General features: G+C 37.5%; 2 protein-coding genes across 2 annotated transcripts; one reads left to right on the plus strand and one right to left on the minus strand.

Moving 5' to 3' along the window:
• Positions 1-7,851: 7,851 nt before the first annotated feature.
• On the minus strand, positions 7,852-9,376 carry LOC116188928. Its single transcript, XM_031518380.1, has 2 exons — positions 8,717-9,376; positions 7,852-8,600 (listed from the first exon to the last, which is right to left on the minus strand). Exons 1-2 carry the CDS (start codon positions 8,979-8,981, stop codon positions 8,104-8,106), a joined length of 762 nt encoding a protein of 253 aa, XP_031374240.1. The 5' UTR covers positions 8,982-9,376; the 3' UTR covers positions 7,852-8,103.
• Positions 9,377-14,057: 4,681 nt separating this feature from the next.
• On the plus strand, positions 14,058-16,725 carry LOC116188094 (very-long-chain enoyl-CoA reductase-like). Its single transcript, XM_031517235.1, has 4 exons — positions 14,058-14,359; positions 14,808-14,847; positions 15,492-16,252; positions 16,377-16,725. Exons 1-4 carry the CDS (start codon positions 14,291-14,293, stop codon positions 16,443-16,445), a joined length of 939 nt encoding a protein of 312 aa, XP_031373095.1. The 5' UTR covers positions 14,058-14,290; the 3' UTR covers positions 16,446-16,725.
• The last annotated feature ends 80 nt before the right edge of the window (positions 16,726-16,805 follow it).

Consider the following 16,805-nt stretch of genomic DNA (forward strand, 5'->3'; position numbering starts at 1 on the left):
CTCAATAGAACTACTCATACTCCTTTATTAACCATTAAGATTTATGTTTCATTGCACTTAACCCATGGACTTTCCCTGTAATTGGAGGGAAAAAAAAAGTAAGAAATTCAAGAAAGGAAAATAGTGGTGTTTTTAATCAGAGAGGGGGTGGTATGTGTCCCATGGGTCCCGTGGACAGATCAGAATGTTACAATGGGCCTCAGCCCATGGGCTCCATGGAACTTAATAATATTACCGTCTGCTCTAAGCCCAATCATTTCTCTTGCCCCAAATTAAGCCCAATTCTATTTATATCCATGGATTCAATCAATGAATTGTAACAAATCAACCGATCATTCGCACGTGTCGAATGGATCCGAGAAGGTAGGATTCCTCTACAAACCATGCAAGCGGCTAATCCCATGCATATTGTGCGCACATCATGTTGTACAAGATAATATGGATGTTATTGTTTATAACAATAGACAAACGGACAATCCACCAATCCACATGTGATGTCTCAACAACGATAAAATTGATTCGTGTAATAAATTAGGTACAAGTCTGCGGATTACGCAAGTTTGAGAATTCATTTAAGTTATGTAATTTTTTAATATTTTTTAGAATACATTCAGGCTCTGTTTAATTGCAGATTTTATTTTTTAATGTTTTGAAAATTTCTCATTAAAATAAAGAACCGTAAAAGTCTAATTAAAATGGAGTACAATTTTACAGGAAAAGTTGGATTAAATGGGTTGTCTTAACAAAATTCCCTTATTTTCTTCTTGTTGGAAGACCGCCTTTTCTAATTACGCTTTTCTTTTTCACTTTTGATTTAATTCTGAACTATATATAAGAGTAATCAGCATAAAAAACAATATGTTGTTATTTTATTTTATTTTCTCTGTAGATATAACATAGTTGTTATTTCGTTCATGATTCAATACTTAGCTGTGGGCCTTATGGAAGCCTTTCAAATGATTAACTCCTTAAAGCCCAAATATGTCCGCTTATTAATTTATTTTTTTTGTTACAAGGAAGATGAATGAGCCTAGAACTCTGCTTATTAGTTTTAGTTTAACTTCGCTTATCCTCGTGGAATCCTGCAGGACTCAGGTATGTGACATGGAAATAATAATCTTCATTTTTCTTCGATTACGACGGAGGCTTATGGGTTTAATGCAATAAAATAGAATTCATAATAATTAATAAATGAGCATGAGTAGATAGTGCTATCGAATATCAAATATGGAACTTTTTGATTACCATGCGAGGGCTTTTCGCCACTGCTCTATACCTTCACTTTCCTTGTGTGGTTTGGGCTTCTTGGAGCATTAGCCGCGGCCCCTCATGGGTTTCATGCAGGCAAGGCAGTGTTTGACGTCATTACCGGAGCCTAAGCCATGTTGCAATTTTTCAGCACAGAAGATTTATCGGTCGGGTCGGCCCACAGTTGCTGCTGGTGACATGCGGCTGTGGTGGAGGACCCGAGCAGGCATAGGAGCTGGGGACGGACACTCCGCATGCAGGCGGACCGTGCAGTGCTCAGAGCCGCAGCAGGAGCCGAGAAGCCGAACTCCTGGCAGGCCGCGTGTTAGAACAGATCCTCGTTCCTCAACGGCTTGAGCTCACGCTCCGGGTGAATCGTTTGAGCAGAATCCATTGAAAGATGAGTAATTGATGAACATTGTGTATGTACGGTACTCTCAATGTATATATTTACGTAAATAGAAATGATCAAGCAGCAAAGAAGTGACAAGCTCTATATATAGCTAGCTTCAGTTAGACTACGACACGACCAAGATATCGACATGTTTGACCCGGTCTAAGCTCTTTGCAAGTAGCCCAATACCAAGACAACAAGGTTTCTTTGAGGTTACAATACGTCTATGATTGGAACTTGTAATGATTCATTTCGTCGAATTCGACAGGGAGTCAATTACAAATTGAGTAATGAGTATGATCAGTTACAACAATTTAATTTCATATGACACATCCATATCTATATATGATTATGCCCTATCATTATTTTTAGAGCGCTGTACTTTAGGAGAGGTGAAGGGACGATGCGTTGGCTTATAAATGTTCTCCTCTTGACATGCGCAAAACTTACATAGCTAGGCACGTAATACACATATAGATCATATAATAACACTTCAGGAATTCTGAGCAAATATTGGGTGTAATATCCAATGAAAATGCCTAAAAAAGAAAAATTGGCCCTACAATAGACTCATAGATTCTCATTTATAAATATTTTGATTAGTTCTTATTCATTCAACGTGAATAAGTATTACTCATTTAATATTTTCTCCAGAAATTCTATGATTTTGGAAAGTCTTCTAGCTATACATATATCGGAATTCGTCTTTCAGCAGCAGTGGCTCATCCCAAGAATTATTGAGGCCAGACATGGCATTCCACTATTTTCTCTTTTTTAGAAATTGAAATTCTTTGGTCGGTTTTTGAGTTGTATTGGTGAAGCAACTCTCCGATAATTTCACTATGAGTTCCTATGAACGTTCAGTTAGCTAAAATCAAAACCATGTGTGAGTTCCTAACTTCGCTCGTGCATCGACCCCGTTCTCCTCCTATCCATGATCTTCAAGTACCTAGCTAGCTCCTTAACTGTGTTCGCAAAGTTCTCTATCATCGACCCAGTCGACTTGAAATGATCAAAGAAAAAATTATTAATAGAGGCTGTTTTAGGTTCATTAATGAAGGGGAAAATTGGCATGAGTATGAGCTTAGTTGGAACGATAGATGAATGAGCTACGGGCCAATTTTTCAATTTTTAAGTATCTTGATTGATCCGGTTATAAAAGGGAAAGGAGAGAGGAAGAGACAATACGTACATGCATGCAGACATTTCCACTTGACGTAGGCTTTATTCTCTTTGATCACTTTCCCAATTAAGAGGGTCCAGGTTGAAGAGAGTATATCAACGTGACTTGGTTTAAGCGATTTGATACTTGTTCTGTTTAATTAATGTTTTGGATTCGAATACTTGTAAATGCAGAAAATTCACTGTAAGAAAATTTTACCCTTTAGTGAGCCGACCCGTCTCAACTGAATTAATTAAGAGCTCAATTAGGCTTCTAAATACCAAAATTCACACAAAAAAAAGACAATTTGAGCGTGTAAGTACAATAACACACGTATTTGTTTGATAATTAAAAATTTTTAAATTAGATACTTATTGTGGCACTTATTGTGGTTTTTTTTTAATCTATGCTATGGAATGCAACATGAATTTCCTTTGCCTTTCCACAAAGGACAATACGAGTACACCAACCAGTCATCGGATTTCGGATTTGGATCTAAACCATGCACCCTTTGTTTTTAAAAAGAAAAAAAATACAATGAAAATGATCCAGGCGCGTTTTCCAAACTACTCTAATATCTATATAATTTTATATGAATGAGAAACATATATCTATATCTATACTATATATACAAGTATGACAAGTTTGTATAATTTTTTGATATTATAAAAATATCCTTATATCCTCGTGACTTTTCCTCTTATATTTTCGACTCATAATTTTTGATCGTACATTTTTACTATATATATAAATCGACTCTTTCTATTCATTATTAATTTTCGACGCTTTATTGCCTCACATTTCTCTCAACCGAGTTAGCCCTTCATCACATAAAACTCAAGCTAAATAATATCAGGGTGGTGGCCAAGCGGCCCCGATAACTATCTTTTATTCTGTCCCTAGCTTTTTAGGTCTCTTCCTCTCTTTCAGGATGCTATGGGGATTAAAATTCCTCGGTTTGTGGTCGACTCTACTTATGCTTAATTTATGAATGATCTTTTTCTAGCCAAAAAAAAAAAGAAGAAGCTAAATAGCATCAAATGCAATTGCCGTGCAGTCGATAAATACGATAATTAACATAACATGCAAAGCCCTTTACAGAAAACATATAGATGCATATGCATGCGGTAGTTGTATGAAGTGTAGAGGGCAGACACAAATGGTTTGTGGAAAAGCAAAGGAAATTTACTTTGCATTGCATTTGGATTGCAGGCACTCTCTACGCGTGGGATATTTTCTATATTAGATAAATAAATAAATATATATATATATATATATATGTACATAAAATAGAACCGGCCGTTGAAATTAATACTTTGAAAGGTCATTTAATTGGTGTTTAAGGAAGCGACCGGAGACAGCATGAATAAAGTACAAAAGATAGAGAAATGTGATTTAGTACAGTGACATCACTCTCCACATGAGACTAATATGAGTCTTAGATTCGATCCTCACCGTGAGATGTGCCACCCCTACATTTGCTCTCTTCTTCTATCAACTTCCAAACTCGTGAATAAAAGTGGGTTGGTTCAAGTATCCGGCACTTATTATCCTAAATCAAGGTGTCCGATTCGAGTTTTGCACACAATATATAAATATATATGAATTTACATTTAAATATTATATAAATAGATGAAGTTTTGCACACAATATATTTCCTTTCAATTTGAACTTTTTGGTTGGATTTATAAGCTCAAGTACTCTATATTATGAGAATTGATCAACGAACCTCTGATAGAGTTCTATCTTCGTTGAGCATTGTTTTTGGGATAGATATGCTCGGTCATTATTTCTTTGTTCACGTTACGGTCTGCTTAGTTCGACAGATATTGTGGAGTTGGTGCGATTTAAAGTGCATCTCTTCCAAATTTTTGCTTTGAGGGTAACAAATCAGTGCCCGGCCGCTATATGTTTTGTTAAGTTGAGGGAATCGATGTAATTAATCCGTCATCGAACTTTTGTATGTATTATTGCACAGTTAATAGCACCAGCATAATTACCGATAAAAAATAAAATAAATGTTATAGTCGTCACTGATTGTGTATATGAATCAGAAAAAAGTTTAGTGTAAATTTATATATCTGAGCGTTTCGTGTAAATTTATATATATGAACCTCTAGCTCAGAGATATGTTACATTGACCTTTTTCATAATTAATTTTTCAATGATTGTTGTATTCATTAAAGAAAATAAATATGATTTTGCTCGTAATTAAATTCGTGCTCGATTATAGATTCACAGCTCTGGCTGTAGTTAAATTTGTAGGTGTAAGGAAGAAAAAGTTCCAAGTATATATATTAGCTATCTGATCAATTTATGCCAATATCTATACAATATATGTATGATCGCTATATAAATTAGTATTTGTTAATTACCGATGGCATGCATGGTGGGTATTAGTAATACCTTTTTGTTGAAAAAGCAATGGAAATTTATGTTGCATTAATTAATTTCATGCTTCATGCAATATCCATCGAAACCTTTATAATTACTTTCTTGTTAATAAATTTTCCAGAATTTTTTGAGAAGTTGATGAGGAAAATAAGGGAAATAGTTTATAGAAATTGCATGGAAAGAGGGTCAGTGTTAAAGTATATATATGGAATAAGTGCTTCCGAACCTCTTGCTCATTTTTTTGAGAAAATTGCACTATGTTTCCCAACATTTACATGTTATTTTAGTTTTATCTCAATGTCTATTTTTTTCTGAGGTATGCTAAAGTTAAAGGCTTGATGTCAAATCTATCCCACCGTAAACATCCCGTCTATTTTTAATGGAAATGATGACGTGGCGCGTTAATTGCTTGGCAATGCTAACGTGGAGAGTGTGTGGATCCCAATATAAGGAAAAATAACACTATGTATCCCAATCATTTAATATTTTCTCAATTATATTTTAACCTTTTTTTCTCAATTTTATCCCTATCTTTTCATAATTTCTCAAATTTATCCCAATATATTGGGATAATATTGAGAAAACAGTAAAAAATTGTAATAAAACTAAGAAATTGTCAAAATGTTAGGATAAAATTGGAAAAGCATCAAAAGATTATGGTAAAACTGAAAAACAATAAAAAAAATTGTGACACATGGTGTAATTTTTTCTTAAATTAGAACTCACACACTCTCTACATCAGCTCTGTCAATCAATTAATGCATCATGTCAGCATTTCCGTAAAAAATGGACGGAACTTTTACGGCGGGATAGATTTAAAACTAAATCATTAGCGTTAGGATACCTAAAAAAAAATTCGACGTCGGAATAAATATGAATAGATAAATATAGCATTATTTCCTTTCATTTGTCTACGTGTTATCACCCATCGACCCATCATCTAACCATCTATCTGTCTCCGTCTATATCTTATCTATACATGTATATATATGTATGTGTGCATATATATGGATAGATAAATTGCTGTATTGATCAACGACATTTGACAAAGGAGGAAACTACCATGGAATTTCTTGTATATGAGTTCGAAAGACCAATCACAAAATGCTATAATTAAAAGGAAATCATCACACCGGGCTTTGGCCCCGTCTTCAATAAATAAATAAATAAATCATTACAAATCTTCAAACTATGTGAAATTCATAATTAAATAGCAAAATTTTCCCAATAACATTATTCAAAATCTTTCTCTATCATGATCTCGGATTTGAGTTCTTATGAATATAGAAAACTCACGTTGGGAGAGTTTTATCCCTTAGTGGACAAATCCAGCTCGATTGAATTAGTCGGAGCCTAATTGACTTTCGAATACCATGGTTCACACCTAAATCTTTCTCTATCCAAATGAGAAACACATACATAGCTATGTATCATATATGCGAAACCTGGTGATGATCACATATGGTTACAAAGAGGTCCAAAACACATACATATTATGCGATATGTCCATTGCATTATTTTTAAAACGGAAAAAAATGAGGAAAGATTTGCACATAAGCAATATTAGAGAGGCATTCAATTTTGAATAATTCATAGGTTTATTTTGCTTCCGATCTAGGTTTATTTAGAAGACAATAAGAAGAAGTAATTTGTTAGAGGAAATACATAACAGATACAGATACATGTACGCTAACTAGTCCAGCAAACACCGTCCCAAACTATATATCAGAAAATCAATATATATATTATTTGTTAAATTTTTTTTACTATTCATCTAAATTAATTAATAATGAACTCTGCAACTGCAATTTCTCTTAACTGCTTTGGCATGCAAGTATGATATATTTCTACCAAATATTAGGTTGAAAAATGAGTCTCCGGCAATTTTCCCCAACTGTTTCGGTTGAATAGTATCTTTAGTTTGTCTTTTAGCTGTTCGCTGATATGTGATAAATTCTACGAAGTGAGTATCTTTTTTTTCTAGCTAACCGGAGCGTACAGGCGTTGCCCGACTAATCCCAAGACTCTGTGAACTCCTCGCGATGTACATGGCGCTCTTATGGCTCTAGCGGGTTTCGAGCCCAAGATCGAGTAGATACTTATACTCTTCCTTACCATTGGGCTAAACCCCTTGAAGTTTGCGGAAACATTTATCAAGTAGTTTCTTCCCCTTTACATTGGTTTTACGTCTCCATGACGTTTTTTTAAATTTTGACTCTGCAATATTATGTTGAATATATGCATGGAATAAAGAAACAATATTGCTGTGTGCATAGAGAGAGACATGTAAATTCAGTAGTCTATAAATATACTAATCGTGAAATCCGCGCGTTGCATGGGGTAAAATGTGATATGTTTCAATTGGATTATATATCATATATATGCTTATTTTAACAATAAGATAAGTAAAACTATATAATCATTCTAAAACTATATAATCATTCTATATATGAATATATATTTATTTTAATGTTAATATCTATATATTCGATTAGATATTAAATTCATCTTAAATAAAAAAATTCAAGATTATCAAATATTATATAGATGATAAAATTTTCTAGAAAGTTTATCATAATTAGGTTATGTCATCGGTACGGTCCACATACATGAAGATCAAGGCAAAAAGAAAAATATAGCTAAAAGGTAAAACCCCAGCTGAATAATATCAAATGCAATTGCAGTACAGTCGATGAATACGATAATTAACATAACATGCAAAGTCCTTATAAGATAATTTACAAGACAAACAGAAAATACGTGAGTACATACAGAAAACATATATATGATGTGGGAAGCGTACATACAAAAACAAGACAACTCACACAAACAGTCTCCACCTACATTCCAGAAATTCAGTTTACGGAAATGAAGCAATTGTCATCAGTTTGAACTGATCACTCGATCAAGCTAAGTCTAGAAAGATATCCGTGAATCCTATTCCAGCAACGTCCAGGCCAATTTTAAGAACTTCGCTTAATATTGATTCCAACTCATTTCTATCAGAACTCCTCCTCCGTTTCAAGACGATATGTATATTGTCATCGTCGTCCAACTGAGCAATGCTCTTCAAGGCCTCAATCACCATTTCTGTGTAGCAGTGCACATGAATGCGGTTCCTGCCCCCTGTCAACCTGTATGACCAACAGTAGAAATCTGTCGGGCCAGCTGGGGACGCTCCCTCAGGTCGTTTCTTGCCGCACCACACACAGCTATGTCTTTCCCCCGTTTGAAGCTCAAGGGGCACGCGGCTGTTGGTGTTGAATGTGGTGAGCTCAGCACAGCGCGGGTGCATGTTCAAGTCCTTGTTTCCCGTGGTCTGAGCGTGATAGCTGTAATGCCTGATCGGCATCCCGCACACCAGACAGTTCTTGGCCCATTTCTCATTTTTCGAATTCCTCCCTGTTTTTCATTTCAAACTTATAATGTTAGGTTTGGGAAAGGAAACACAAAAGGGAAAGGAAAAACGAAGCTCCAAGCAAAACTAGTTAATTATTGATACAGATTCAGATGACAACCTTTCTGTGGAGTATCAAAAAGCATGAACACGGGGCCCGTGCTGAAGATGTTCTTGGGGCCGGGGCCAAGTTTGATTTCATCAGCAAGTCGAATGCAGCCCATGTGCCGATCCTCGCCGCAGTGATTGCACCGATATCTTTCAGCATCGTAACTTTCGACCCTGCAAACCTGGCATGTGAACGCCGTCTTGTATTTCTTCAACTCAAACCTGCAGCAGTGGCTAGCGGCTGGTTTTGCATCCGGGCCAGTAACAACAGCAGCCATACCTCCCAAATGGAAATTTATCGAGAAAAGAGACGATGGCAAACTCTTTAGGGAATTTGTTTGGTTGAACCAAGCTTCGGCCGGAAGAAACTTAATTGGCCTCCGTAAGAAGGAATAAGGATTGTGAATTTATGGAGAGAAAAACTTTGGTTGCCCAAGGAGGAGAGGAGAACCCTCTTTAATATATATAGCGCAAATGCATATGCATGCAGTTGTATGAAATTTATGGGCAAACACAAATGGATTGTGGAAAAGCAAAGGAAATTTACGTTGCATTACATTGCAGTGCATTTGATTGCAGGCACTCTCTCTACGCGTGGATTTCTCTCTGCATTAGTTGGTAAAATATGTACGTAGCATAGAACCGGCCGGTGAAATTAGTACTTTTCAACGGTCATTTAATATTGGGGTTTAAAGAAACGACCAGAGACAGGATGAATAGAATATGAAAAGATAGAGAAATAGGATTGGTATATGACTCGCTCTCCATCCACCTAAGAGCATGAAGTCCTACCACGGGGATGTCCCTTCCCTACATTTTCTCTCTTCTATTTATTAATTTTTAGACCTATGAGACTCCTTTGTGAAAAAAAATGTAAAATTATATATAATATATATAAATAGTGCATTTTCGAAAAAATATGAGGAAAATGAAGGGAATGTTGATAGAAATTGTATGGAAATAACAGCCCTGATCGTTTAACGACGGGATAGATAACTGCTCCCAATTTCCCAAACACTTGTTCGATCAACGCGTACACACGGCCAAATGACCCCATAACCTATCAATGTACATATGCATGTATACATATATATATATATATATATATCTCTGTGTGTGTATACATATATCTATAGGTAGAAAATGGTGAAGTAGGCAACGGCATTTGATAAGGAGGAAAGTATTGCGGAATTTCTTGCTTATGAGTTCGAAATGTAGAATAAAATCATACACCAAAAAAAGAAGTAGAACGTCAACTTATGTTAGTTCAAGTAGTTTAGAGCTTATTCTTCTTAAATCCGGATTTAGTTCTTGAAATCCGGATTTTGGACATCAAGGGCGTGTCTCGACTCTTGAGGATACTCGTGGGTGTTCATTGGGTGTTGAAATCCGGATTTGGGTGCTCAAATTCGGATTTTGGGTATCCTCGAGTCATGTGGTGCAAAATTCTCTGAGCATAACTCGGGCACATCCACGAGCGTGACAGGGGCACGTCCAGGGTCATGACTTGGTCACATCCACAGGCATGTCCTGGGGACATCCATGGGCATGAGTCGAGCATGTCCACGGGCATATCAATGGACGTGATTTAGGCACATCAACGAGCGTCGAATCCGAATTTTGGGGTTTGAAATCCATATTGGGGTTCTGAAATCCGGATCTTGGGTGTGTCGAGAACATGTTGCAACTCTCAGGGACGTTCATGGCGCTCACAGGGCGCTGAAGTCCGAATTTTTGGGTGCTCAAATCCGAACATGAAATATGTGCGATACTGCATGAAATAAAGCCACTGATTCTACACAATTTAATTGTTTAAATCTAATTATAACTTTTTTAATAGTCCTTTACCTCTTCGCTATAGTAATTTTAATATGTAGTTTAAACAAATTTCAGAAGTATTATGATCCCGTAATTAGTAGCACAGGCACAACATCAAGTTCATATATAGCAAAATTTACCTTGTTCGAATTTGAGTCAATTGGAACTCCTTCTGGTTTTCTAATATTAAGTGGTCTATCTTATATATATATATATGCACATCCATATTTATATATATTATTAGTAAAACTTAGCTACCAGTATAAAATCAATGGATATCCTTCTTTTTCTCCAAATGAAAAATATTTCTGACGTATATAAACTTTATGTTGATGGGGTAAAGAGTCGCTTAATATAATTTTTCCTATACGCAGATTTAGATGTGATCGCGTGATGTGTCTCTCGATCATAAAGAGGTTTGTCATGCATGTAATATATACCATATCTTTTGTTTAAGGATATGATATATGCAGTCACGGTATAATTATGTTATATGCTTGTAAAGCAAGAAGTCTACGTCATGTGGAAAGGTTTGCATGTATACGTCCTCTCCCTTTCCCTTCTTCATGTCTCCATGGGTCCTTGACGTCGTCTTTTGACCCTAAATATTAAAAGTATTAGGAATAAATTGAACCCCTAATCGATATGACAAAAAATAAAACTTAATTATATGTTAAGGAAAACCGTGTCGGAGTCATTAAGGGCTTGTTTGGTTTGTGGATATAATTTTAAAATCACAATTTTAATTTAATTCTACCCATAACAAAACAAAATAACTCATACAAAGTCAAAAAGTGGACCTCATTTATACCACTTTTTTCCACAACAAAACAAAATAATTTATACAAAGTCAAACGGTGGATCCCATTTATAAAACTCTTTTTCAAAATCAAAATCTAATTTTAAAATCTTACTATGAAATCAAATGGAGCATAAGTAAATGGCAGATCCTACTTTTGGTAGCTGCCCTTTTCCTTTTTTATTTATTTTATTTTGTTTTCCCTTTTGCCTTTTCCTTTGGGTCAACTTGCATACAATATCGCCTAATACTTAGATAATCAATTGTTATCTGCATGTCGTATCCTGGACAAGGCTGTTGCCTTATAAGTGTCGGCGTTGACTTGACTTACGGGGAAACTAACATAGTATTTATAATTAATATGGCTATGCATATACATATGTATATATATACACACACTAAATATACTAAAATTGTTTTTTGTTTCAAAGAAATTGAATATTTCATGCTTAATATAACATGATGGTGTTTAACAAAAGTAATGTAATATAATAATTAATAAGAAATATATAATATAATGCTCATATATTGTAATCGGGTTGCCACAGTGAAGCGCGGCCTTCCCCCAGTATAGATAGAACTAAATGATCCAGCAAATTTATGGCAGTGTAAGCCATATATATATATATATATATATATATATATATATATAGACACACTAAACCGCGTACCAAATTATATCTCAGAAAATCAATATTATGTACGATTTGCTTGCGTTGACTGTCCGTCTATATTAATAGTGAACCTACAAGGATGCAACTGCAATTTCTCTGAATTGCTTCATGCATGTATTATATATATCTTTAATTTATCTTATATTTTACTAAATATTTGGTTGGAAAAATGAGTCCTTGGCGCAATTCTCCGACATTTTCGGTTGAATAATATCTTTAGTTTGTCCTTTAGCTGTTGCTTATATATGATAAATTTTTCTTCGTAAATGTGAAAACATTTTCCGAGTATTTATTCCCCTTTCCATTGATTTCACGTCTCCGTGACGTTGTTTTGACTCTACAAATATTATTTTGAATATATGCATGCAATAATGAAAACGATATTGCTCAAGCGTGTGTTGACCGCGTTAAGGTTGGAGTTTTAGGAACCACAAAAACAAATTCCACGAAGCTGTTACCTCATAAATGTTGCACCTCATACTTTCTCCCTAAGTCTTCTTGACTTACGAGAAAATTTACACGCGTAACGTGATATGCATAGATATAATTAAATGACACCTATATAAATGACGAGTATATATTGCAGTAATAAATGCTCTCATTCAACATATGCAAGAGGTTATGGATTCTATTATCACCGGTGGAACAAACACACATGCCTATTGTCTCCTTTCTGCTGCCTCTCTATTGAATCATCTTCGTAACCCCAAAAATCAGAATCAGGTGCTGGAATGGGCCTCAGCCCATGGGCCTCATGGAACTCAAATCAAATGATCAAAGCCTCAAGGACCAAACAGCTCTCTGGCCCAACATTAAGCCCAAACGTATAATTAATTTCGCCCAGCGGTTCTAATTTGCCAAATTGCGCGAGAGGAGGACTCTTGATTTTATTCCAAATCCATCCCTGATCTTTCCATTACCGTGCAAATCAGACCATAGAGAGTAAACGCTAAAATCAAGTTTGAGACCATTTCCGTGTTCTGTTGGAGAGCAAGAAGTCGCAAGCAAAAGAACTGCTCGGAGTATAGTATTATCACAGGATGAACAGGAAATTTGGTGGGGGAAGGCCGCCGACGGGAACGCCATCGCTCGCGTGGTCATCCGTTGTGGTCGTCGTCTCCCTACTCGCCGGCGCCTCAATCGTCCACAACATCTATAAGCCAAACTTGGTGAGACTACGGCTACCCTTTCTCCGTTTCTCCCTTCTAATCTTATCTTTGATTATATGGAGCACGAAAGGGCCGATTGCTCCATCTCTTATCTCGGTCGATGGACGTGACCCAGAGGTGTTCGACGGAATGCCTGAACAAGTTTTGTTCGAAAGAATGACGCGACTTTTTCGAGTGCTGTGACCGAATTTCGAGTTGTTTGTTTATGCAGACTCTGCCTCCGATTGAGAGTGTTGATGGAGACAAGAAGAAAGAGTCCTACGAGGAATGAATGATGATGGAGATCATGCATGCCTTCTAACTGCCAGCACAGTTGCATTGCCATCAGTCAATTTTGTCAAAAACTCCACTCGAGATCTATGTTCTTTGATCAGGCATTGTAAATTGTAATGGTATCCTCTCCTAAAATCGGCATTGAATGACCATATCAAGTTCAGTGTTTCCAACTTTTGAGCTCAATTCCATAACTTTCCGAAACCTTGTGGTTGAACTTTCCATCTCGGTGTCGTGGTATACCAACATATGGAGGCTCGTTGAGAATGGTACAAGGCAAAATGTGGTATTTAGCAGCCTGTTTAGACGAGAATTTTGTTTGTTTCGAATACAAGTATGTTTGAATTGAAGGCCGAGCTCGCTTCATCCAAAAGGACTCGGCCCTTCTACCATTACATGAAAAAACGAGTTTCGTTTCATTCTGCAATAATCCAAAATCTCGAGGCGCGACATACATGTACGACTGGATCATAGCTTATTCATGGTATATATGTGTCCCGATCCAACCTGACCCGTTTAGTCCCATCGGAAGAGGGACGGCTAGGCACGGTTCATCAATACATCATGGTTAGCTCTTCAGCCGAACCTAACCCCCAACCGTCGCTTTTACTAAGACAAGTAGCCCATGACATTAATATTGTCGCCCCAAAAAGGAGTTTCGTACTTCCTTCTACGCTTGAAACTCTCCAACCCGCTTATCCTCGTATCGCGGAGATCTCATGTACGCCCCATTTCTTGCTCTGGGTTCCTAGATTTCTGCGACCCCCATAGAAATCCGCCCCAAATCGGAAGGGTTCACAGAGTCCGACAAGCTTTTACATAGGATTTGGGTGTGTCTTTGATTCTTGCCCGTCATGAAGGTGACAGTGGTGTCCCGCGGTGGGAGAGAAGTCATCAAGGGAGGGTTCGACCTCAATGACTCGGTACCCTCTCACTTCCTTCGCTGCCTGCAGATTTACTTTCGGTTCTATCACTGTTGTTGTCTGTTTGTTTGCCTGTCCGGTTCTTGAGGATTTGAGCTGAATGAAAATGAGATTCGGTCGGCAAGATGATGTCTTTCAGATCTCGATCTGGCCCGAAGCTCAGCCTCAGAGTTAGGGTGCAGTCCGTTGTGGGGAGCTTTCTAAAGTTTTCATTTTCTGGGGAAATTTTAGTATTTTCCTTCTTCATATTACTGTCACGAAGCAAGTTTGAGCAGTGAACCCCCAACAACTGCAGAAGCCTTTGAACTTGAGGGCAATGCCCAGATAAGCTTTAGAATTTTTAGAATGAATGAATGCCCAACTTGATATCAATATGTATCAAGTTATCGGTGTCCCGGAATTTCATATGGCTCACATTGTCGTGCATGTAATCTGTTCTGATTTGCAGGCTACGGTAACTGATTTGCAGGAGGCAATACATAAGCGAAGTGAGTCTTTCTATTTACACATTCCCTTTTGGCTAGGAACGGATCAATCATCATTCACTGAGAGTTTAAAGCTTCCATTCAATCTCATAAATAGCATTAAATAGTTTTGATCTGATGGTCTGGAATTAATTTGCTTAATGAGATCGAGTGATCTCTGGCTACCATTTGTCAGTGTTGTTGATAGTTTGATGTGAGGAACATTTTATTTTGTTGGATTAGCTCGTCGAAGCTCCTGCTGTTCGATGAAGGAAGCCCCTCGATGAAACTCATGTTCATATCTGTCTGTAACATATGCTATTTAAGCAGTCTTCTAGTGAAAAGCATATGTTACTGTAAAGATAAGAAAATGGCCTGCACTATTTGCAGCAGATGGTATCCTTTTTTCTTTTTTTCTCACAATCCCCCTTTTGTAATAAATGATCTAAAAAGAATGCCGAAACTATGAAATTTCCACATTTGAATTTTTCGAGTAAGCTTTGTTCGAATTCTTGTTGTGGTTTACCCTGTAATAAACTGTGTCATTCTACTGGCAAAGGTCCAAATTCTTATAGCACAAACTATTCAAGAATTTATACTTGTCTCATCGCTGTTCAATTTCATGCAACTTTTTTGTTCGCATTCTCCCTCTGTCTTCCAAGCAACAGCCAAGAAGTTCTACCCATCAAGGCAGCGGCTCACACTGCCCATCCCACCTGGGTCGAAGGACCGCCCCATCGTCCTCCACTCCAAGAAGAGCCTCAAGGAATACTCTGATGGAAACTCTGGAAATCTAACAGTAGTCTTCAAGGACCTGGGCCCGCAGGTCTCATACCGAACACTCTTCTTCTGCGAGTACTTGGGCCCGCTGCTTCTCTACCCAGTGTTTTACTTCTTCCCTGACGTGTACTGCTTCTTCGGCTACTCAGTCAGTTCTGTGACCCATCACCCGGTTCAAACGTATGCCCTCTACTACTGGTGCTTCCACTACTTCAAGCGAATCATGGAGACCTTCTTTATTCACCGCTTCAGCCATGCAACTTCTCCTATCTCCAATGTCTTTCGAAACTGTGCTTACTACTGGACCTTTGGGTCGTACATTGCCTACTATGTGAATCACCCTCTTTACACTCCCGTGAGTGACTGTCAGATGAAGATCGGGTTCGGTTTCGGGATGCTCTGTCAAGTTTCGAACTTGTACTGCCATATCATTCTGAGGAATCTCCGGGGCCCTGACGGAAATGGAGGGTACCAAATCCCCAGAGGATTCTTGTTTAACATCGTGACTTGTGCGAATTATACGACGGAGATTTATCAGTGGCTGGGGTTCAATATCGCGACTCAGACCATCGCAGGATACGTGTTCCTTGTAGTTGCAACTTCTATCATGTCCAATTGGGCACTCATCAAGCACCGGAGGCTGAGGAAGGTAACATGATCTTTCTTTCGTACAATGGCATTTTCTTGTGTTCGATAATACTCCACTATATCTTTTTCCTTCTTATAGCCAGGCCTTGTTTCATCAATCTGTTACATTTTCACGACTTGTGCAGTTGTTCGATGGGAAGGAAGGGAGGCCCAAATATCCGCGCCGGTGGGTGATCCTACCACCATTCTTTTAGACACGAGAGTAGCTTTAAAGAAGAAGGACGAGAGGGATCCAAGGCTCTTCAAGATCTATGTTTAGTACTAGTTCTTCTCGAGCTATGGATGCCCTAGCAATTTCGAATCTAGCAATTTCTTTTAGCTCCAAACAGCATTCTTTTTGTTGTCGGATTAATTCGAGAAGTGCTTACAACCATCTACTTGTCACGCTGGTCCTTCAGTACTACTACAATTGGGATCTTCTGCAATGCGTCATGTTTTGCTGTGAAATGCTTGAGAATGCTGTGCAAATCTAAACAATCATCGGTCACCGCAATTGACTGCTGTGTGGGTCATGTCGGTTCCGCGATAACCAAACGGTTATCGCCATTATAGTG

Source organism: Punica granatum, chromosome 8 (genome assembly GCF_007655135.1).
Source record: "Punica granatum isolate Tunisia-2019 chromosome 8, ASM765513v2, whole genome shotgun sequence".
NCBI lineage: Eukaryota > Viridiplantae > Streptophyta > Magnoliopsida > Myrtales > Lythraceae > Punica > Punica granatum.